Source organism: Brachyhypopomus gauderio, chromosome 9, assembly GCF_052324685.1.
Source record: "Brachyhypopomus gauderio isolate BG-103 chromosome 9, BGAUD_0.2, whole genome shotgun sequence".
In the NCBI taxonomy this organism is placed as follows: Eukaryota; Metazoa; Chordata; class Actinopteri; order Gymnotiformes; family Hypopomidae; genus Brachyhypopomus; species Brachyhypopomus gauderio.
This window is the reverse complement of record NC_135219.1, coordinates 19,859,465-19,883,361: the sequence shown is the minus strand read 5'-3', so window position 1 is coordinate 19,883,361 and position 23,897 is coordinate 19,859,465. Positions and strand designations below refer to the sequence as shown.

At 42.3% G+C, this 23,897-nt stretch overlaps 2 protein-coding genes across 5 annotated transcripts in view; one reads left to right on the top strand and one right to left on the bottom strand.

The window, feature by feature from the left end:
* The window catches only part of LOC143523382 (uncharacterized), a 35,343-nt gene extending 14,197 nt beyond the window's left edge, over window positions 1–21,146 (top strand). Inside the window, exons 5-17 of one of the 4 annotated variants that reach the window (XM_077017788.1) lie at window positions 9,381–9,522; window positions 9,645–9,744; window positions 9,864–10,965; window positions 11,059–11,176; window positions 11,646–11,751; window positions 11,931–12,131; window positions 15,164–15,224; window positions 15,385–15,473; window positions 15,853–15,945; window positions 16,041–16,181; window positions 20,385–20,469; window positions 20,564–20,684; window positions 20,821–21,146. In XM_077017788.1, coding sequence (XP_076873903.1) covers window positions 9,381–9,522; window positions 9,645–9,744; window positions 9,864–10,965; window positions 11,059–11,176; window positions 11,646–11,751; window positions 11,931–12,131; window positions 15,164–15,224; window positions 15,385–15,473; window positions 15,853–15,945; window positions 16,041–16,181; window positions 20,385–20,469; window positions 20,564–20,684; window positions 20,821–20,938 — 2,477 coding nt within the window. In that variant the 3' untranslated portion in view covers window positions 20,939–21,146. Of the gene's footprint in view, window positions 1–9,380; window positions 9,523–9,644; window positions 9,745–9,863; window positions 10,966–11,058; window positions 11,177–11,645; window positions 11,752–11,930; window positions 12,132–15,163; window positions 15,225–15,384; window positions 15,474–15,852; window positions 15,946–16,040; window positions 16,182–20,384; window positions 20,470–20,563; window positions 20,685–20,820 lie in introns of those variants that run through there. The other 3 variants (XR_013133324.1, XR_013133323.1, XM_077017789.1) reach the window with 3 other exon arrangements.
* On the bottom strand, window positions 21,040–23,860 carry ttll2 (tubulin tyrosine ligase-like family, member 2). Its single transcript, XM_077017793.1, has 2 exons — window positions 23,528–23,860; window positions 21,040–23,058 (listed from the first exon to the last, which is right to left on the bottom strand). The coding sequence occupies exons 1-2, from the start codon at window positions 23,583–23,585 to the stop codon at window positions 21,518–21,520; spliced, it is 1,599 nt and encodes a 532-aa protein (XP_076873908.1). The 5' UTR covers window positions 23,586–23,860; the 3' UTR covers window positions 21,040–21,517.
* Window positions 23,861–23,897: the final 37 nt, after the last annotated feature.

Here is a 23,897-nt window from a genome sequence, read left to right as displayed (position 1 = left end):
ATGGTGTTGGTGCTAGTTCTCCTTCTTTCCAAAGTGATGGCCAGTTGTCGTAGTACCTGGTTGTGTCTCCAAGTATAGCGGCCCTGGGCTAAGCTGGTTTTACAGCCTGTGAGGATGTGCCTCAGAGTTGCAGGGGTTTGACAGAGCACACAAGAGGGATCTTCACCAAACCATTGGCTGAGGTTTGTGGGTGTTGGAAGAATGTCATAGGTGGCTCTGACGATGAAGCTGATTTGGCTCCCTTCCATTTCCCAGAGATCCCTCCAGCTGAGCTTTCTTTGTTCCAGGCACTCCCAGCTAGTCCACTGGCCCTGTTTGGACTGCGAAACTGCCTTTGTGCATCTGTCTGCCTGCTCTTGGTGCCACATCTCGGCCACGACCAGCTTTCTCTTCTGGGTTGGTGTTGCTTTGTGCCACATGGGTCGGCTTGTCCCAAGCCCAATCCCACCTCTTCCATGCTGCACCTGGCCTAAGATGTCTCCATGCCTAAGAACAGATTTTGCTTGCTCTATGGCCTCAGATGTGATCCATTTCCTCCCTGGGAGCGGCCAATTGAATCCGGTCATCTTGGGAGTCGGTCAGGGTCATGTTTAGCCTCACTTGGTGCATTTGAACTCCTCTGTGAGGCTAGAGATGGGCAAATTCAGGGCATCATGTCCAAATAAGTTGATTTTGCTGAGGCACCGTGGGAGGCCAAGCCACTTCTTAATGTATGAACTGACTGTCCTCTCCAGCTTCTCAAATTTGGTCGTGGGGATCTCATATACCGTCAGGGGCCACATCAGGCGTGGCAGCAGACCAAACTGTAGGCACCACAATTTTAGTTTCACAGGAAGCAAGGGTTTATCTATGCTGGCAACGCTTTGATGGTTTCTTTCCTCAGCTGGTCAGCCTGGTCAGAGTCCTTGAGGCTAGCACTGTACCGGCGTCCCAGGCTCCTCACAGGCAGTTCTGATACCAGTGGAATGGGTGTCTCTTTAATGTGAAACCTCTGGTCCACAAGTTTTCCGTTGATGATAGATATGCTTCTGGATTTACTGGGTTTAAACTTCATCCGAGCCCAGTCAATGTTGACCTGAAGTTTTCCCAGCAGTTGTTTTGTACATGCCACAGTTGAGGTCAGGGTGGTCAAATCATCCATGTATGCAGGAATGGGGGGTAGATGACGTTCAGATTGCAGACGTTCTCCTCCCACAACCCACTTGGAGGCTCTAATGATCACCTCCATTGCCATAATGAAGGCTAGAGTGGAGATGGTACAGCCAGCCATTATTCCCACTTCCAAGGATTGCCACCATGTGTATTCTTTAGTATGAATACAAAATTGAAGATCTTGGAAGTAGTTCCTCACCAGATTTGTCATGGAATTTGGGATGTGGAAAACTTCAAAGGCTGTCCAGATGAGAGAATGGGGGATGGATCCAAAGGCGTTGGCAAGGTCTAGGAAGAGGACGTGCAGATCTCTTTCTTCCCTTCTGGCTGATTGGATCTGGTGCCATATCATGCTTGTGTGTTCTAAGCATCCTGAAAACCCAGGTATTCCGGCTTTTTGCACAGATGTGTCTATCATGTTGTTTTTCTTCAGGTACATTGAAGACTTTCCCTTTCACATTTAGCAGGTTAATCTGCCGGAACTGACTGATGTTTGATGCCTCCTGGTTTGGAGGTGACCACACTCATGAGGGCTCACTGAGAAATTGCTTTCCAGTCAAGTCATTGTCACAACTGAGTGATGCCATGACACAGCTGGATGACAGCATCAACATCCCAGATTACCAGAAATCTCAACGTTTGGGGGCCCCTGAGCCCCACACCTTATAAGGAGAATATTAGCTGAAGGCTTGATTAAATAGGTGAGTCTTAAGTCTAGATTTAAAGATTGGAACTGTGTCAGAATCTGGGATTGGAGCTGGAAGGCTATTCCATAATTGAGGGGCTTTAAAGGAGAAAGCTCTGCCTCCAGCTGTAGTCTTACAAATTTTTGGAATTAGGAGAAATCCAGCATTTTGGGAGCGCAAAGGGCAAGATGGGTTGTAGTAAGCAATGAGTTCACTCAGATATTGTGGGGCAAGAACATTTAACGCCTTATAGGTTAACAGAAGAATTTTAAATTCAATTCGATATTTAATCGGAAGCCAGTGTAATGCTGCGAGAGTGGGACTAATATGATCGAATTTTCTAGCCTTAGTTAGGACTCTAGCTGCAGCATTTTGAACAAGTTGTAGCTTCTTTATGGACTGTTTAGAGCATCCAATTAGAAGACTATTACAGTGGTCCAGTAATCCAATCTTGACGAGACAAAAGCATGGGCCAGCTTCTCTGTATCAGCTAATGAAAGCAAGTGTCTGAGCTTGGCGATATTACATAAATGGAAAAAGGCAGCCTTAGTGACATTGCATATATGTGTGTCAAATGGAAGATCCGTATCAATAGTAACACCCATGCTTTTTGCGGTAGATTTAGGTGTTAATGAAAAAACATCTAGGGTAAGGGGAATATCAGCCCAATTGCTTCTAGCAGCTTTAGGCCCAAGAATCAGCACCTTAGTCTTATTGGAGTTTAGTTGAAGAAAATTAGACGCCATCCAGTTTTTAATGTCCTGGACGCAGTTCTCAATCTTGAGAGTAGTAGTGAGATCATCCAGATTGGAAGATATATACAACTGAGTATCATCTGCGTAGCAATAGAAGCTAATACCATGCCTACGAATTATGGTGCCCAGTGGTAAAATATATAATGAGAATAATATGGGGTGTCCTTGTGGGATACCATATTTTACCTTAGAATGCTCTAAGCAATTGTTATTTACTAGTACAAATTGGTAATGATCTGTCAGGTAGGACCTGAACCAGGAGAGTGCTTGATCTCTTATGCCAATGAGTGTCTCCAGCCTATTAAGTAGAATATTATGATCAATGGTGTCAACAGTAGCACTGAGGTCTAGCAGTATGAGAAAAGAAATGTGTCCTTTATCAGAGGATATTAAGAGATCATTCAGCACTTTAGTAAGTGCCGTTTGGGCACTTGGGCAGTGCTGTGATGGAGTCTAAATCCTGATTGAAATAACTCTAAGACATATTCTGTCTTTAAGAAGGAGGAGAGTTGTGAAGAAACTACTTTCTCAAAAATTTTGGATATGAATGACAGATTAGAAATGGGCCTATAGTTGGACAGTTCCTGGGGGTTAAGACCAGGTTTTTTAATTAGCGGCTTGATGACTGCTAGTTTAAAAGAACTGGGAATGTAGCCCAGGCTCAGAGAATAGTTAATTATAGTAAGCAAAGGTTCTACATTGCTGTGCAGTAATTCTTTAAGTAGATGGGTTGGTACGGCATCTAGTATGCATGTGGAGGGCTTAGCAGATTCCACCAATGAAATAAGCTCCTCACGACCAATTGAGGAAAAGGATTCTAACAGAGCTGACCAGACAGCTGTCAAGGTGCATTTGCTCTGAGATAGCACTACAAATTTTTCCCTAATTTTATCAATCTTATCATTAAAGAATTTCATAAAATTGTTACTGCTACGCTCTAGTGGGATTAGTGAATTGTCTAGTGAGGAAGACGTCCTCCTTGGGGAGCAGGTAGGTAATATCGGCCCATACATTCCAGCTGGGCCTCACACACCCCAAGGTTATGCCCCAGGGGGAGACATGGAGCTGGGTCGTAACAGTCAGGATGCCCCTTCCAGTAGCTCGGCTGTGGGCCCGTCAGCTATTCAGCCGCTAGGTCGCAGCCCATGTCGGGGTGAGCTACCGTCATGTCGTACCACCCGGGCCACTGCAGGACAACATTCCAACCCTCATCGGTTGCCTCATGTGGCGAACGTTTGATGTAACCTCATTTTGGTTGTGGTGGCATACATGTCGTATCGTCAGGCCAATGATAAAGGATGCAGGGGGTAGATTGTAGTGGTGCTTCGGTACATCTATGCGTGCTGCAGTCACGCTGCATCATTGGTTACTTGATCACGTTGTTTTGTCATCCCACATTAGCGGGAGCCGACACTGCCAGACGCACGTTCTGGCTGTCCTACGCCGTTCTGTCTGGCCATCAGCATTGGTTCTGTGCTGCTGTTGCTCCTTTGTGGGCGATTTCTGTCGAGGCCGCATTTGGGATTCTTGTTTTGCCTACGTTTCTCCTTGGAGGGAGTTTCACTCAGTGGTTGTGTCGTTCTGCAGCGGCTCCTCGGGGTTCCATTTGCGCTCTGCGTTTACGCGCTTGTAATCCTTGCAGTGGTTTACCTAATAATAATAATAAGTTCCATTTGTATAGCGCCTTTCAAGTTGCCCAAGGACGCTTTCCGTATGTAGAAAACAAAAAATACGCAAACTAACAAACAACAATACAAAAACAGTCAACACCAATACAAACAGACAAAATAAATTGAAGCCAGTCTAGGATGAAGAGTTTAGGTGAAAATATTGAGAAAACAGGTGAGTTTTAGTTGTGTTTTGAATGAATTAAGAGATGAAGAGAGACGGAGTGATGGCGGGAGAGAGTTCCAAAGAGTTGGGGCAGCCACACTGAACTAACCCCCATACTGCTTAACTTATATCTAGGGACAACAAGGAGACCGGTGTCAGAATAACGCAGTCTATGTGTTGGGACATAATGGTGGAGGAGGTTGGCCAGATATATGGGTGCCGCATCAGTGAGTGTTTTACTGTTTTACCTAGTTCACTGTCTCCCCGCGGTTGGGATCCACATTTGCGACTGTTGCCTCCGAGATCAGTTGGGTATTCGGGCTTGGTGTATAATAATACTGGACTCCCATCCTCCCACTACCAGGCCTAAAATTAGCTTTGCGGTGCCAGGCTTTGCTCTGGCTGCTGTTCTGCTTTTATTGTGTTTTATTATAGTGTAATCTCACGTTGTGCTTGCCCCACCAAACGGTGGTACTCCATTGAGCAAGGCCGCGTGCTGTAATAGTATACGGCAGCATGTGGGGGCTAACTATAATCAGCGTGTGTTGGTGTGTGTGTGTGTCCGTGTGAGGTTGTATGGTGGCGTGTGTGAGTGTAAGTTGGTATTAATTTCTTGCTATTGAATTTATTGTTTGGTGATTTGGTTTGTTTATTTCCTTGTTTGTGTTTTGAGTTAGTTATTTTTCCGTTGGGGTTTCTTTTTGGTTCATTTTCTTTGGTCCCTGGATACCTCCTGAGGGGTGGTTGGGGCATTTGTTGTGCCCTTTTGGGGGATGTGATACCTGTTGTGCTCTCTGGGATGTGATATTTGATTTGAGTGTACAACTTTTTGTGCGTGTGTGTTATCACTGTATTTTGGGAATTGCCTTACTGCTGGCCTGATGTGCTCAGCCATTCTTTGGGGGAATTGTACAGGGCTAATTATATTTTTATTTTTTTTCTTTGGGCAGGATCAGGGACGAACTGTAGGGGGGCCAAGCCAGTGGTGGTGGGTAGTGTCCGTGAGTTCACCCTTATGTTAATGTAGTGTCACCTGGGTGTGCAGTGCAGTGCAGTGTATATCACGTGTGACCCACTCCGTGGCTAAGGTCCTCCCTCTGGTAAGCCCTCCCTTGTCTGTTTTGATTTATTTCTTAGTATTTGTGTTTGTGTAAGGTTGGTTATGTCATTATTCTGTGGGTCTACCCCGACCATACCCACAGTAGTGCGTGAGTGAGCGAGTGAGTAGGTGTGAGTCAGTGTGTGTGGGCGCAACCATTTTAATAGAATATTGAAAAGTATAATTGGATACATTTGATAGTAAATAAACATTCCTATGATAGAACCTTGTCTCTGTCTTGATTGCACGAACCTGATTGTTGAGTGGGTACATTGTGAACCTTGGTAGTTGTGATCAATTTGAGGTGTTTGTGACCACGAACTCACTTTCCCTCGGGAGCTTATACCCTGGGGGTGGTGTAGTCGAAATTACTTCCTGGTTTCTGCCACACACTACACATGGATAAATGAGGATATTCAGCATTTAAAAAGAACACGTAGGAGAGTTGAGCATGAATGGATTTTGTTTTCTACTATAGATTTTTTCGTAAATGGGGTTGGCCAGAGTGTGCTGAGCTCTAGGATTGATGTGGAAATGTTTTTTGTAGATAAAGTCAGGGATATTAGAGGTAATATTCTGCTTCTTTCTATACATATTTCAGTGGTTCCTCAGGTGGCTGTACCTGTAGTTTTAGAGCAGTTTTCTCCTATTTCTCTTGAGGAACTAAAAAAGGTTATGCTTGGCCTGCACCCATTTACTGGTGATATTCTCCCTTCAAAATTATTTAAAAAAGGTCTTTGACTCGGTGGGCATTCACATTCAGTGAGTAGCGAACCGTGACCATTAAACTTGGGCCCGCTTCCATTCCCCCCCGAAAAATATTTGTTTCTGATGATTGTTCCTGATGAACTGCAATAAAGAAAAAACTGAGATGACAGTACAGCTTTAGAAATGCAGTAAACAATAACATCTGTACTAGATAACTTCTTAAGCAAAATAAAGTTCCAAACAAAATAAGGTTCCACAGCTCTGTGTTCCTCGGAAGCGGAATATGTAAACGACGCACTTGAGGGTATCAAAGGAATGAATCGAGACCTCAAACCACACAACAAACAAACTAGCTAGTGGTGGTACGCTAACACTAGCTAGCATCGGCACAGCGGGTGGAAATGATCATATAGTTAAGCCTGCCCACTAAGAGGGAAGATATGATTTGTCAATTTTACTGTCGTTTGAAACTGGTATTGGGTTGAATTATAACTGCCTGGCCCTATGAAAATGAACAGCGGGACCACCAATTACCAACATTCTGCGGAGGCATCACAGTCCTGATAGGGGAGACACAGGCTCACTGGCTTCCAGTTAACTTAACCCCTCACCTTCCAACACAGATTGAATAGACAATCAATCAATCAATCAAAGTTTATTTGTATAGCGCTTTTCACAACACATGTTGTCACAAAGCGCTTTACAGGATTTAAAAGGTTAACAATACTATGGGTCCAGAACCCTAATGAGCAAGCCAAAGGCGACAGTGGCGAGGAAAAACTCCCTATGATGGTGGGGAATAGGAAGAAACCTCGGGAGAACCAAGACTCAAAAGGGAACCCATCCTCCATTGGGCGGCCCGTTAACACACAAAGTACACAAAATACAGACAAATACACAAGTCACACACAAATCACACAATCAGACTAAGTAAAGGTAAAAATGAAAGTTCTGGGTTATGATATTGTCACTGTAAATGTCTGTTGATGAACGCCAGTCTTTCATTCCGTGTCGGAACAGCGATGCTGGTATTGTAGGTTCCGACTGCAATATTACTCTCCAGGTGAACCTCGGAGAAAAGATACGAGATGTAGTAAATATGTAACAGATTAATCAAAGGCCAAACTAAACAGATGAGTCTTTAATCGAGTTTTAAACATTGAGACTGTGTCTGAGTCCCGAATAGAGGCAGGAAGATTATTCCACAATTGTGGAGCTTTAAAAGAAAAGGCTCTTCCACCTGCTGTGATCTTTTTGATCCTAGGAACAGTTAATAACCCTGCGTCCTGCGAGCGAAGTGAACGCGCTGGGTTATATTGTTCAATAAGTTCACTAAGATAGTCTGGAGCTAAGCCATGCAGCATTTTATATGTTAATAAAAGTATTTTATAGTCAATACGGAATCTAATTGGCAGCCAGTGTAATGACGATAGTACGGGACTAATGTGATCAAACTTTTTAGTTTTTGTTAAAACTCGTGCTGCTGCGTTCTGAACCAGCTGGAGTTTGTTTATCGATTTACCAGAACATCCAGCTAGGAGACTGTTGCAATAATCTAAACGAGAGGATATGAATGCATGGATTAGTTTTTCTGCATCATTAATATTTAATATGTTTCTAATTTTGGCAATGTTGCGCAAGTGAAAGAACGCTACCCTAGTTATATTATTAATATGTGTATCGAACGAGAGATCTGGGTCTATTGTGACGCCCAAGTTCTTTACCTCTGCGCTGGGGGTTATAGTAAAAGAATGTAGATTCAATGCTACATTATGTATCTTGTCTCTCGCAGCCCTAGACCCAACTATTATTAATTCTGTTTTATCTGGATTTAGTGCTAGAAAGTTACACGCCATCCAATGTTTTATCTCTTCTACACATTTCTCAATCTTACTGTTTGCGCCTAAATCATCGGGTTTTGCCGATAAATATAGCTGAGTGTCATCTGCGTAGGAATGGAAACTGATGTCAGTTGAATAATTTATTTGCTTATATTTTTGTAATTGTTTAGACGTCAATTGTCAAACTGTAGATAAAATAAAATGGGATAATTTATATATAAATTATTACATATACAGTATATATGTTTTAAGAATATTTTCGGTCCCCTGAGAGGGCGGAGAGGGCCCTGACGGTTCCCCACTGCATTCAATTATCAATTTGTCTCTTAGATCAGGCTGTGTCCCAGACTGTTTTAAGCTAGCGATGGTGCAGCCTATTCTTAATGAACCGGGATACTACAGACTAGGGATGTCCCGATCCAGCTTTTTGAACTTCCGATCCGATACCGACATTTATTTGCACTTCCGATCCGATACAGATATCGGCTGATACTGATACCGACCTATCCGAGTATGTATTAAAGTTTAAAGTTATTAAGCCAACTTACTTTGTTGTCAAAATCATGTTGAAAGTGTTTTACTCTTGATAACTGATTTAGCTGAATTAGGTGTGTTTGAATAATACACAATGGTTGGTAAGGAGAAACTGACCTGTTTATTTAGAAGTTAATAAACTCAAAATAGACAGAAATGGCATCAGTAAACCAAGGCTTAAAAAGCCATACGTGCAAATAATATTGTAAATTGTATTTTTAAAAAGTGGCTGTTTGTCACGCTTCGGAAACGTTTCTGCCAGTGTTAGTTGTGTAGGACCTTTCTTTTTGCCTTTGTTCTTACAGCTTACACGCAGCCACACAGAGGCACACCCACACACGCAGACACACAGGGACACACCCACACACACAGACACTCCCTCGGTCTCAATCATCACATTACTGATCACTTCTTGCACCTGTTCCCCATTAGGCATGCTCACTATTTAAAGCCCACAGGTACCTGTTGTCTTTGCTGCACCTTCAGCTATGCGAGAAAGTGTGTGTGTGTGTGTGTGTGTGTGTGTGTGTGTGTGTGTGTGTGTGTGTGTGTGTGTGTGTGTGTGTTTGTTTGTTTGTGCTTATCTAAGATGGACAAAAAAAAGCCATCTAGCTAACCCCTCACATCCAATACCTGCCCAGCCGCCATTACAATTTCATTATGTTTGTGAAGTTCTACTGAAAAGTATGCCTATAGCATTTATACTAGCAGATCTGTTCATGGAGTTGAATTGATGCGTGTTAAAGAAGCTTTGGTTGTATTTGTGTGATAGACACCTTGCTTTCAAAAACCGCCAGCACAGAGCAGAGAAGCTTATCTCCTGTTAAAGAGGAGCTGTTGGAACACGTAGAGGAGCACTGCACTCTCAGCCCTTTTGGGCTCAGGAGAAATCTTCCAGCCAACCCAGAAGAAAGGTACTGGACTCCACTACACACAAGACACACAGCATAAGCAAAATAGAGGGTGAATCAAATTCACCGTCAAATAATTTAATATCTTTATGAGCAAGCTGTGCATTTTTTTTGTTCAAATGAAGGCCTATTCATCCAGGAGTAAAAGATAAAGAGAAAACCTTTGAAGATTTTGTTGAAGAGCAGCTGAAACTGGATAAAGAACCTCTAAGAAAGGAGATACAGGTAGAAACCGTGTGAAAGCAATGTCCCGTGTCTCTCATGACACAGCGACGATACCAGCTTTCACACCTGAGACGTGTTCGTTTGCCACATGTGATTTCGCTGTTCCCTCTCTGCCATAGATCAGAACAGGGGCCACAAGCACAGTGAAAGGGAACTTCCTTCATAAAGGGGATGGAGGAGCTAGGATTAAGAAGAGAGTGAAGTCCATGGAGCAGCAGCCTTCAGTGTGTGTTCTACAGCACAGTGACAAAAGCAGAAGAATGCGTAGTAGCCCTGTTACTCAACAGAGAAGCATCCCAGCACTGCTGGATCCTTTACACACAGAAGCTCACAGTAATCCCTCTGAACAGAGATCAGAGATCAGAGATAAAGATGGAGGCGTAAGGAATAGCATGGATTCACGTGATGGAAAAGCACTAGCATGTGATGTATGCTTACTGTCAAATAATAAAAACCAGCGCCCGTATCTGGCTTGTAATTCTAGTAGTGTTGACAACAGTGACTCACAAAACAGAGATCCAATAAAAAGCGATCAAAAGTGTGATCAAAGGAGAGAAAGTCATATACAGCATAACAGACACAATCAAAGTTGTAATGGCCTGTCCAGTAATAAGAGTGACCTTACGGCAGGCCCACTTAAAGAAAGAGTCAGCTTCAAAAAGGTAAACGACCGCATTGTCAGAGTGACTGAAAGGAGTGACTCTCCCAGCAGTACACATGGGTTGATCCTCAGTACTGAAATCAAGCAGCTGTTTCTCCATAGCGATTCTAGTGACAGCACCAGCGCTGAGGATTATCCTGTATCTCAGGGTCACAGACTTCCCAAACCTCCATCTAATCCTTCAAGAGTAGATGATGGAGATAAGAATGTGGACTGGTCAGATGAGGACTACGCCAGTGACCCTTTGAGCGACGCCGGGGACGGCGCACCAGGCCGGGGCAGAACGCCTCGCTGCCTCCTGGCTAAGATATACGACACAGCTGGGTCCAGCAGTGATGGCAGTGATGCTGAAATCCAGTGCTTGCATTGGTCTCAAACCGATACAGTCAAAGAAGCTCCTCTGTCACAGGACAGAAGGGCGTTAGAGAAGGAAGGTGAGGCGACACCTTGCACCTCGGACCTCCTCGGACGGGTTTTCCCACGGTTCTCGTGTCCTGGAGAAGCCCGAGCTGAGGGTGGATGCTCGGAGAGAACCTTCATCCGTGAGGTGTCTCACAGTGGTGAGGACACTGCAGTCTTTAGATGTGAGCATTCGTGACTGACGATGCTAGTTTAGACTGATGTAAACATGAAACTTGAGCTGTCTTCTGCAGGAAGGCCACTGCAGAATATACAGGGAAGAAATGGCCTGGGTGTCAGAACTGGAGCCAGCAGCGACTTAATGAAGGACAAGATGAAAACAGAGCAGGACAAAGCACCGAGCTTCATCAGGTTCTGTAGAGTTCTTCCCTTTGGGAAATACTTTGTATTTAAGGTGCACTGAACTTCAAAATGATGGTTAGTGGTCAGTTAAACCTAGACAACATATGATCTATCCACCTATAAAAAAAAAACATGTTGCCTTTTTGTGCTTTCGGAGGAGGAGGTGTGGTTTTCGGTGTGCTTGGGAGGTTACCCTGCTGCATGGTAAAGGGTTGTGGGTGTGGTTTTAATCAGGATTCCTCTCAAGTCTCATTTATCAGATCTTTCTGTTCTGTATTTCCCATTTCCCGGGGTTTGCCCAAAATACAGGTAATATATGTATTTGAAAAAAAAGGAAAATCTAGAATGCTACGGAATATTGACAGGCAGATACACAAATAGCTTCATATAGAATTAAATAGATTTATTACCTAAATGTTTATTGTAAAAGAACAAGATTTTAGTTTTGATTACTTGTCATGTTATTTAATTTGAATAGAACTGAAATGGACTACTTTAGTAATAATGACAAAGACAGCACAGGAACCTCCAGATTATTACCCCACATACATCCAGAGAGTCCTCTAGACCTTTCTGAGACACAGGTAAAACCAGAGATTACATTAGGTCCTTATACACTATTTTTAAATTCATGATCTAATCTGCCCACTTGGGTAAGCATGTGTGTGTGTGTGTGTGTGTGTGTGTGTGTGTGTGTGTGTGTGTGTGTGTGTGTGTGTGTGTGTGTGTGTGTGTGTGTGTGTGTGTGTGTGTTTGCATGAAGGATCTCAAGCAGCAGATCCAGTACCTCAAAAAGTGTCTTGCCAAAAGGGAGCGTGAGTGGTGGCAGGTCCACAGTGAGCTGCAGGGTCGTGTGGATGCTCTCACCAGAGAGAAGCAGGTGCTCCTGAGTCAGAGGGCTTGGTCTGAGAGATCTCGCCACACTGCCGGCAGGGCCACCACACACCCCACTGCACAGAGCACGGTGAGCTTCCTCACAATTTAGCATTCACTAGCACGTTTCCTGGATCAAAGTCTAAGGATGACTGTGTCTTAATTCTCAGTGTGTGTTTAAAGAAAGCTATTTGCAGGTGTAAACTGATTTTTTTTATACACTTGGCTGAAGTATAAAGTGGAAATGGTAAAAAAAACAGAGATTGGGCAGATCGGCAGACAACCCAAAGGGATAGGATTTGTCAAAAGGGAAAACACTTGAAGCAAAAACAAGCAACAACTCCAGAGACTATCAATACAAACTGAAAGCTTAGAAGTGTGAGGGAAACCACTTACAAAACCTCACAAGAAATGTGTGAACAAACAGGACTTATAATGAAGGGGACTTGGGTTAGTGACCATGGTTCATACAGGATGAGCCAGACTGGACTATGGTCAGTGCTGGGTGAGCAGGGATGTGACATTAACAGTGCAGTTTTTATGTTCTATTATTAATCTGCAAGATTATGTTTACCTTTTATTTATTCGCATCTTAGAATTGTGAGCCTTTTATCTGAAAAATTAGTATAACGCCAAACCTCCAGAAACCACCAGCATGACTGGGCAGATTTGTGGATCAATCTGAAACAGGCCGTGTGATAAGGTGAGACTTGATAAATGATATCTACACTGGTGCAAGAAAAGCAACTAGCACTGGTTAGTGTTCTTTACATGTGTTGAGTAGCATCCCAAGCTACTTTCAGCTGGTTTTAACCCCTAAAATACAGCATTGTAGTGTAATTAAAATGCACCTAGTGATTGTAACACCCTGGGGTGCAACGAAGACATATTTCTAAATGTGTTAGGAGATTTGTGTGTAGAATTATATCAGTAACTTAAGAAACAATATCTGTATATTTGTATTACCAGATCTGTTGCATTCTGTTAAGCTGAACAGCGTTAACCTGTGGCAGATAACTGCTAGCTGCCTGGCACTGAATCCTAAGAGAACAGAACCTCTGTATTATGTATATCTAGTGAGAAGAGAAAATATTATTCTCCTTCTTAAATCAAAAGGAAGCAATTACTATGAGGAAAATTAATGTGTATACACACACACACACACACACACATGTATATGTATACATATACGTGTGTGTGTGTGTGTGTGTGTGTGTGTGTGTGTGTGTGTGTGTGTGTGTGTGTGTGTGTGTAGAGCAGAAATTGATATAAGAAGCTCTATATCAGAAGTGTGTCCTTTCTGCAGAAATGGAAAGGTATCTGTTTGGTCTGCCAACTGCAAGAGCCATATGTGTCACATTTAAGGAAGTTTTAGGGCTTAGGAGGCAGCAGTTCATGCCCTTGCTCACTTTAGTCGCATCATATTCGGTTACTAATCTGACAGCACATTATGTGGTAATTACTGTGAATTAATGAGTAATTACAGTGAAGCTACATGCTTCAAATACTGTGTATTTACATGTGTAAAGGATGAGAGTCTGGCCCCTCCAGCAGGTCTTGGGACTGTTAAGTGTGTTAAGTGAATGGCAGCATAAAGAAACATATTAATTCATTAATCCATTAATCCAATATTTTACACATCTTCATCAATAATTAGTCAGAAAGACAACTTACGGGAAAAGAACCATCACTGCTGAAATTTAAGAGTGGTAACAAAAGCGCAGCTGAAATGCTACCCACATGCCGTCATCATCTCCGCAAAGCATCCATTCAAGGACCCGTGTGCTTTTGTTATGAAAGAGATCTCAGGTTAGGTATCGTAGGCATTTGCCAAATGGCTTTGCCTCCTAAGGGAGCTCTTTCCTCATGCAGACATCCCAAGTCTCCCGGAAGCTGCGGGAGTCTCCCGCATTTCGGTAGTGGCTCCCTGAAGCCTGGTGAGACCCGCGAGTCACATATAATCTCCCGGAATTCAGAACGACGAGTGACCCACACAAACGCGCACACGGGCGACAGACTCTTTTTTTCTCTAATCGCGAGTGGGAAGGAGAGAGAGGGGGTTCTGATTGGCCTGTTCTACATACTGTCCTGAATTAGCATTTGATGATAATCTCAAGTCATTACTGGTGTTGTTTGTTTTTATAGTGAAAATGTTTATGCCATCTTCTACTCACCCTACTCTGTGTAAAACAGGGGCAACACTGAACCTGTGGCTCAGGAGTGTGATCTTGTGCAGTTGTGTGGCTAGCCCTGGTATGTTATGTGGTGTGGCTAACCCTGGTATGCTATGTTGTGTGGCTAACCCTTTGATGCTATGTTTTGGCACAGTGTGAGATAGCTGACAGGACTACTCATGCTCCCTACCAAAGGGCCCCAACTTTTGTTGTGAGCACAGTCCTCATGACCAAGCCAGCAGCCAGGGGGAACATGATCAGTATTCTAGCATCTCCTTCCTTGGAAATGCTACTTAAGAAAACAAAGGAGACATTTACAGCCACCTTAATATCACTGTAAACACAAACAAAGTAATAATCACTGGAATTTTGAGACATTTCCAAACCGTTTCTATTTTTCGACTGCTGATCTGCGATTAGTGTTTTGAATGTTTCCAGCAAGAGGTTTTAACTGGTCCTAAGTAATTAGTTAAGCTGCATTTAATTCTAATTGATCCAGCCAAGTGTGTAATGTGGTCTGAAGTACCTGTTAAGTGCTTCAGAAATTATTCATTTCAGGTCACACGGCTATGCACAGTGCTTCATGCATAATTCCTACCTGTGTAATGAATATGCCTGCGCCTTATTTCTCACAAAGTTGGAGTTATAATGTGACTTGACAGTTGTTTGCTTGTCGTGAATCCAATGAGCTCTTCAATGAATCATGCAGCAGGGTCCGTAGCTTCACCAGCACGGGAAACTTTGTCACGTGCATTGAGTGCTGTCACGTAATTCCAGTACATTATATACTGAACTCAAAGAAACTTGTTATTTATTTTCTTGTCAGATTCTATTAAATATGGCTCTAATTGCACATTTACAAAAATCATAATAACTGACACGCATGGTTTAAAGGGTTCTGTCATCATATAATAATATAATAATAATATAATACTTTCTGCCATCTCAGATCAGCAGAGGTGCCATTAACAATGTGCAGGATAAGAAAGAACAGAGAACTCAGTCTATGAGTAAGTGTATTTTGTTTATTGAGGCTCCATGTTTTTGCATTTAAAGCAATATTGTATAATGTGTATTTTCTGCATGGCTATTCTAAAGTGGACAAAGGGTGTCATTGGACATGCCTGATCAAATATCTGTTGGGTATGCATAACTTATTTTTTTCCAAAGGAAGGGACACCTCAGATTCCAGAACCTCCACAGCCTCTCATAGCCCAGAAGACAATGATGAAATTCTATACAGCTGTCATGAAGCCAAGGTATGCCTCTCCACATTTAACTGACGTTACATCAGGTTAAATGAAAAAAATGTCGCTTTTAAAAGGTAAAAACCATGTTATGTGATTTTTTCATTTAACCCAATGCAAAGCTCTGAAAAGTCTCTAAACCATAGTGCAGCTCTTTGCTACTATGACCAGGGCTTGTGCAGACATGCAGAGATTGACAGTGAAATTTACATCAAAGTTCAATAGAACAGGAAATCCATGGAAACAGGATTGCAACGTATATTAACAGTAAATAACACATCCTCTGAGTCAGACAATGACATTACAGACATGAGTAATGTAGTCAGTGAACTCAGTAGGTTGTTTATTACAAGGAATAACCGATGAGTAATCACAATCCTTTTGGTTTTAGCTAATCCCTGACACCAAGAATGGTGGCACACAAGTAGCACTCCAAGCCAGTAAAGCTGTAGTTAGAGAGGAAATTCGCCATCCAGATGGTAAGGTAAGGCAATCAGTGTTCAGTTTTATTGTGATATTCTCATCACATCTTTTTAATTCTCAAATAATTTTTTTCCCCCAATGCTTTGGCTCCTGTAGATAGAGCAGTTTCTATCAAATGGGTCTCGCGTTGTGGTGTTCCGGAATGGAACTAAAAAGGAGATTGGTGCAGATCAGAAATCAGTCAAAGTGTCATTCTTCAATGGAGATGTTAAACGCATACTGCCTGATGGAACCATGGTATGTACTGGTTGGCTTAAGGGAATGTGGGAAGGGTGGAGAGACATGGATTTTTTCTTGACACAAGTACATCCTTCAAAAGGTCAGGTCAAAGAAGCGTTGCTCGTCTTGTATCTGTCTGTCACCTGTATAAGAAGAAAATCTGCATGTTTCGTTTTTTTAGAAAAGTGTTTTAGATACAGTTGTGATCAAATTTATTCAACCCCCACTGAAATAAAGTGTTTTGGCCAGTTTGACATTGATTTTGATCATTTCAGTCATCTTATTTACAATTATATCAAAGAGGCACTTATAAATTAGACAAACATAACATAATATTTATGATGGAATAACCACAAATGTCTTTACTGTGCTCACATCATTATCAGTTTTATTCAACCCCCTAGTGACATTATTTTTTAGTACTTAGTACAACATCCTTTTCCAGTTATGACAGCTTTCAAGTAGGGGTGCACGATATGGACTAGAATTGCGATGTGCGATAACGTTGTTGGATATCCCGATATCGATGTGAACCACGATAAATTAAGATTAAAATACAGAAATGTAGTGTCTCTCTGAACAGCAGCACGTTAATTTGTTTTGTTTTTTACTGTGTAATGAATCCAGAATAATTCCAAATATTTTGCAGGTTTATTCAACAATAGATTCAATCTAGGTTTATACTTTCACGAATGAGCGACTCCGCACACCTCGTTAACCTCCGCGAACGGCGGAAGCGTTTAATCTTGCCGTGTCACATTCTTTGCAGTGTTGTCCGAAACGATATGTAGGCCTAGTAGTATAAAAAAAACACCCCTCAAATACAGGGGAATGAACTTTTACCTGACCAATTTTAATGTTGCTTTGTGTTTCAGGTTTGAAAAGTGCTGGAATTTAGGCTAAAGTATTTGAAAAGGCTTGAAATTGTAACTACTTCGTTTCACAACAAATATCTGTCTGACTGAACAATTCTCTTGTATTACGTTAACAAATACGAGCCTCTTGTAATTCCAGGACGAAACATGAGAGAACGTGAAGACGTTAAGATTGGGCGTTTTGAAAATAAATATCCATTAAATAATGTGATAAAAAAGCGAATTATTTCGAATCATTTAGAGTATATGTATAAATATTTAATTCAATAACGTGCTGGGAATTATTGAAATGGACCTTGAAAGTGACGTACAAGTGCTTGAATTCCACCTTGTATAGGTGTATGAACCCTGCAAACATGACTGTTCTCATTGCGCCGAGAAGCGGCGCGCGCGAACTTTAAATAAATAATAACATTAAATAATGTGATAAAAAAGCGAATTATTTCGAATCATTTAGAGTATATGTATAAATATTTAATTCAATAACGTGCTGGGAATTATTGAAATGGACCTTGAAAGTGACATACAAGTGCTTGAATTCCACCTTGTATAGGTGTATGAACCCTGCAAACATGACTGTTCTCATTGCGCCGAGACGCGGCGCGCGCGAACTTTAAATAAATAATAACATTAAATAATGTGATAAAAAAGCGAATTATTTCGAATCATTTAGAGTATATGTATAAATATTTAATTCAATAACGTGCTGGGAATTATTGAAATGGACCTTGAAAGTGACGTACAAGTGCTTGAATTCCACCTTGTATAGGTGTATGAACCCTGCAAACATGACTGTTCTCATTGCGCCGAGACGCGGCGCGCGCGAACTTACAAAATTCGAGAGGTGCACGACCTCGTGAATCGACAGCGCGCGAGGCAATTGCACACGGGCGAAGCCACCGCGATTACGTTATTTTCGCCTCCCGGACCCTCGCGCCGCATCAAGTGTAAACCAGGCTTAAACCAAATCGCGTGTCTGATGAGCGTGTTCACCCCACTCCAGGGTTGCCAGGTCCTACAAAAGCTTTCCGCACAAAATCTGCGAGTGTAAGTTGTCGGCGGGGGGGGGGGTGTTGCGAGTGTGAACTGGAGACAAATTAAGTATTATATCGCGATTGATTCTTAGTGTTGACTTGTAACTTCCGCAGTAGCCCAACTCAAAAGTAGCCCAAAAAACCGCACCCCGCGGCCCCAGAATTTTTACCCGCGGCTGGATTTTCAAACAAGCCCAATTTGGCGTGAAAACCGAGAACCTGGCAACTCTGCCTCACTCTGCCTCTTGCCTACTTACGTCACGTGATCATAGTCTGCAGCGCGAATAGCTCCCTCTATTGCTGGACGAGGATAACGCATTTTGAGTTTGCTGTTATTCAAGGAGTTATCGTGGCTCTTTCGATGTGTTTATCGTGAAACTTCACATCGCGATAACGATAAAAATACGATTAATCGTGCAGCCCTACTTTCAAGCGTGAAGCATAGCTTGACACAAGTGTCTTGCAGCGACCTATGGGTATCTTAGCCCATTCTTCATGGGCAAAAGCCTCCAGTTCAGTCACATTCTTAGGCTTGCGCACTGCAACTGCCTTCTTTAGGTCCCACCAGAGGTTCTCAATTGGATTTAAGTCTGGTGATTGCGATGGCCACTCTAGAATGTTCCAGCCTTTCATGTTCAACCATGCTCTAGTGGACTTGGATGTGTGCTTCGGATCATTGTCCTGTTGGAAGGTCCAACGTCTCCCAAGCCGCAGGTTTGTGACTGACTCCATCACATTTTCCTCCAAGATCTCCTGGTACTGAAGGGAATTCATGGTACCCTGCACACGTTGAAGCTTTCCTGTACCATTAGAAGCAAAACAGCCCCAAAGCATAATTGACCCCCCACCATGCTTCACAGTAGGCAAGGTGTTCTTTTGTTCATAAGCCTGGTTCTTCCTTCTCCAAACATAGCGCTGGTCCATTGTCCCAAACAGTTCTAATTTAGTTTCATCTGACCACAGTACACTGTCCCAAAACCTTTGTGGCTTGTCCACATGACTTTTGGCATACTGCAGTCGACTTTTCTTGTTCTTTGGAGTCAGCAAGGGGGTGCGTCTGGGCGTTCTGGCATGGAGGTCTTCGTTATGCAGTGCGCGCCTTATTGTCTGAGCTGAAACTTCAGTGCCCACATCTGACAGGTCTTTTTTCAGTTCCTTAGCAGTCACGCGGGGATTTTTCTCCACATTACGCTTCAGGTAGCGCACAGCAGTCGCGGTCAGGATCTTCTTTCTGCCACGACCAGGTAACGTTTCCACTGTGCCCTTTAACTTGAACTTGCGAATGATACTTCCGATAGTGTCTCTTGGAATATTTAACAACTTCGCAATCTTTTTATATCCATTGCCATTCTTGTGAAGAGCAATAACCTCTTCTCTTGTCTTCTGGGACCATTCTCTTGCCTTCACCATGCTTGGAAACACACCAGTAGATGTCTAGAAGGAGCTGAGTATCACAGTCCTTTTAAATCTGCCTAATTGGTGCTTATCATGCTTGATTGCTGCTCGTTGACATCCACAGATGTTTTCAATACCTGATGGAAAACACTGGAATGAACCTCTGTTCTTAGGAGTGGTAGTCGTAAAGGGGTTGAATAATTGTGTCAATGAAGAAATCACAAAAAGGCCATTTAATACTTTATGACAAAAAAAATTGATGCTATCTTAGTTGCATTTAGTTCTTTAACAAGTCCTTGTAAGATTTCATTATGAACACAATTACAAATGTGCACTGAATTCCATAAAACCCTTCGCAGCATTGGGGGTTGAATAAATTTGATCACAACTGTATGTCTGTTCTCTGGCATGAGAAGGAATACCTATCTTGGTGTACAAGGAATGCCTTTCTTGGTGTGCCAATACTCATACTCCATGCTGAATGGTGAACCCAGTGATCACACTTATTAAGTCACAATCAAAACCTACTTCGCCTACTCATTTCCAGACAATGAATTGTGAAATACTTGGAGAAGAATGTTCAAGAGGCAGTTGAATTGCAAAATGCTTAAATGATGATGACACAGTTAATATAGTTTTTATTGGAATACATGTCAAAATATTACAGAACTTTCTTCAAATTTTTCCTGTACAATACAGTTGACACGTTTGACTAAGCAGATCAACATAAAGTCCTATTTTTTCACTATTTAAAGACCTTAAGTAATCACACTTAAGTAATCAAACACATTCTACCACATCTTAACATACCACTCCAGATAAATCCTCTTCAGCTCTTGTTACAATTTTGACTAAAGAATCAGCAAAGTGCACTGGTCCAAGGTTATGACAGTGATTCACTATATCTGTTCTTGTAGGTATACTATTACTGTGACTCTCAGATAACTCAATCAACTTATCCATCTGGTCTGGAGGTTTTGCAGTTTCCAAACAACCAAAGAGGTTGATCTGGATTCCTCACCATTTTGTTCAATTAAATTAATTAGTTCCCAAACATAAAGATGGTCATGTATTAAAAAGCATGGTCTTTCCCCAGAGAAGCGTTATCCTGATGGTACAAAGGAAATTGTTTTAACTGATGGCACCATTAAAAGTCTATACGCTGATGGCCAACAGATAACATCTTATCCAGATGGAACCGTAGTCAAGTTATTCAAGTAAGATCTCTGTCTCTGGTGTAAAACGAGGCCCACTGCTTTGTTAGTGCCTTATTTGATGTATCTGTACTTTGTAATGTGTGATGTGTGAAATTAGATTTTTGGGGTGCTTCAAGTTATTGTGTTATGTTTACAGAAATGGAGAGAAAACAGTGGAATTTACTAATGGCCAACGAGAGATACATACCGTCGAGTACAAGCAAAGGATATACCCTGATGGAACTGTTAAAACAGTCTATTTCAATAGAAGATAAAAGACTCATCTGGGAGGGTTCACATAAAAAATAATAAACACATTACTTTAATGGACAAAAAGTGAAGTTTACGAATTGGAAGATACATCTGAAATATTGTGAAATCGGCCTTTCATGAGAATACATTTTACTTTTTATATTTGTTTTGTATGTATGTGCAATCAAATTAAGAGGCGCTTTTGTGTGCTTATACAAACTTTAGGGAAGGGGTTTCATTGAAAAAAACAGGCCTCTGACAATGTCCTCTGATGACATCTTTATCTTATGATCTGTTGTGAACCTGAAACATAGTACCTTAGCCTCTATATTGAACTGAGGGATAAAATAAATTGCACATATAAGTCAGATCTAAGGCTGTTACTCATTACAGTTGGCATCAGTGAGAATCTTGCATTGCACAAAATAGTTTATTATTCATGAGGAGTGATACCCCTCTACAACAAAATAACTCATGGGCATGGACATGTGATATATACAACCTTACAATCCTGATTTTTTTTAGATTTTCTAAACATTTCCATCTTTTGTTTTGTTTTATTTGGAAGGCCAGGCCTGCACAGTTTGAGAAACATTATTCACTTAGAAGATGTGAGTATCTAGGACCCCAAAGCAGAGATGCAGATTTTTTTTAATGGCAGCAGTGCCCCCATTTCTCTCCTTCTTTCTATTCTCTTTACGGGCTTGAGAGGACCTAAGCTGACTTTTGAGCTTACGTACCTCACGCACTATTGTCTTTACATCCAGTGTGCCTTGCGAGGCTTTTCGAGTAACGTCGTTGAACGGAAATGTCAGAATAAAGTCCCCCACACGGAGGGATGGTATATTCCTTTCTTGAGTCCTCTGACATGATGACTCAACTCTGTGGGTGTGAATTGCAGGTAACTTGCATTCATTGGAAGCAAACTGCCGGTAACAGTTGCTTGACTGATTTAGCAATTTTCTTTCATATACAGACTTTGGTATCAGATGTACCAGAGGGGTTTGGGGCATTAAAGACCGTCTAGATGAGCTATATGGGTGTTTTTGTTCTTGATGGAGATTTCCACCCTTTCTCAGGCTGTCAATCACTGTGTAATTCATCAAGTCGATCAAGTCATTGACCAGACTCTTTTTGACCATTACATCAGCGGGGCACTCCAAAGAAAGTGCAGGGCTATAATTGACCTCTAAGAGCCATGGCTTGAAGTTGGAGTCGATGAGGATGTCAAAGCCAAACAATTCCAAGCAGTTAGAGGTGGAAGGAACGGAAGGTGCGATGGTGAGCAGGGTCAGCGTCACTATGTTGTTGATTTTTTGCCAGAGAAGAAGTTCATTGATGCCCTGACTGTGTAGAAAGGTGCGGAATTTGCCCATGGTCCACTTGCACCCTTGACCCACCCGCTCTTTGTCCGTAGTGTAGAACGGACCAAATTTGTTGATGCTCGTGTTTGTCAGGTGAGAGAACAGGTTGTCCAGAGACGCTAGGTCGTATTTCTCTGTCGCAAAGCGCACTAAACCCTCCTGGTACGTGTATATTGTAAGCGGAGAGAAGCTCTTCACGCAGACATAGATCCTCAAGTCAAGTTTGTAACCTGAGATCAGAAGAGGGTTGCTGATGTACTTTTGTACGATTACAGGTGAGTCATAAGTCAAATGCTTGATGTCATCAAAGATGAAGATGCCTCTCCCTCGAGACAGATCCACCGGTTTACAGATCCAATAGCCTCGCTTTCCACCAGGCCCCAGCCGAGACTTTGCATACTCCTCCAGAAACCTGGTATAGTCGTTCGGAAGGATAAAGGCTGTGGGACTGAAACCATACAGCGTGGCGCCATATGTGCACCTCATCCTTCTCAGATTGCGCACCAGGCAGTCCTTGCGTGCGATGCACATAGTATTGGGGTGATGGTTCAGCCTCTGCCATGGTAAGACGTTCTGATAGTCTGACTTACGGAAGCCAGAGGTGCGCCAGTACAGGTTCCAGTCCCCTTGGTCCCGCTCCAGTGGGTCGTGCTCCTCCCAGCCACGCTCCAGCAGCACCTCCCGCACCACCTCAGGAGTGCTCTCGTGGAGTCGGAACACCAGGGTCTCCGTACCGCATGGACCTGTAGCCATGGGGGAAAAAAACCCATGGCATTCAGCTGGAAATAAGGAATGAATTCAAGAGGACAAGGATGTTAACATCCCCAATTATTATTCGCTTTTTTTAAGCACACTTTTTTAAAGCACACTGTAATATGAAAGTCTTGTACTGATTATTTTGTTATAAATTTGAAAGCTATTATAAATTTACAATTGAGATGGAGATTAGCCCTGAAGGATAGCCCAAGATTCAAAACAGTCGCATTGCCTACCCTTTTATGTATTATAAATTTAGCTACTATATAAATACTTAAATGGTATGTTTAATCTGTGCTGTCTATCCTTTGTGAGGGAAGGAAAGAAATAGCTCAAGATTCAAAGCGGTAGTTTAGCCTATACAATTCAAACGGACTATCTCTCCACTATCTGCAGTCATAATCTGGTCAGCATAAGAAAATATATTATACATTTGTTATACAGAGGCTACGTGCTGAATTATTATTTCTCCAAATGTATTTTTACATGTACCTGTGTATTTCCTTGTGAAGCAGCGCTGCTGATGGCTAGTATTGTGGAGTATACTCATAACTGTACCTTAATCCTGGTCTGACGGGTTTAAGTTTCTTTTCTTTCTTCTATTCCGGTCATCTTTCGTTGCCAGGATACCTACTGCATTCTGCGACACGCGCACCATCCGAACACGCTGGCCGTATTTATGTCGCTATAGTAACTCGGTTGCTAAATCGGTCGGATTAACTTTTTAAAGACAACATCGCTTTAGTTTCTGATGTCAGTTAATAAAGAACGGACGTGCTGCTGGACAGCAGGTGTTGCACAGCAGCACTGACACACACGAGACATCTCATGTCCTCCCCTGCCAATCCACTCTCCACCGCAA

What these genes read in the sequence shown, in the direction of transcription:
- ttll2 (XM_077017793.1), bottom strand. Translation starts at nt 23,585, where the DNA reads ATGAGTATACTCCACAATACTAGCCATCAGCAGCGCTGCTTCACAAGG. An exon ending in CTTCACAAGGAAATACACAG is followed by an intron (nt 23,059 to 23,527) that starts GTACATGTAAAA and finishes CCTTATTTCCAG; the next exon opens with CTGAATGCCATGGGTTTTTT.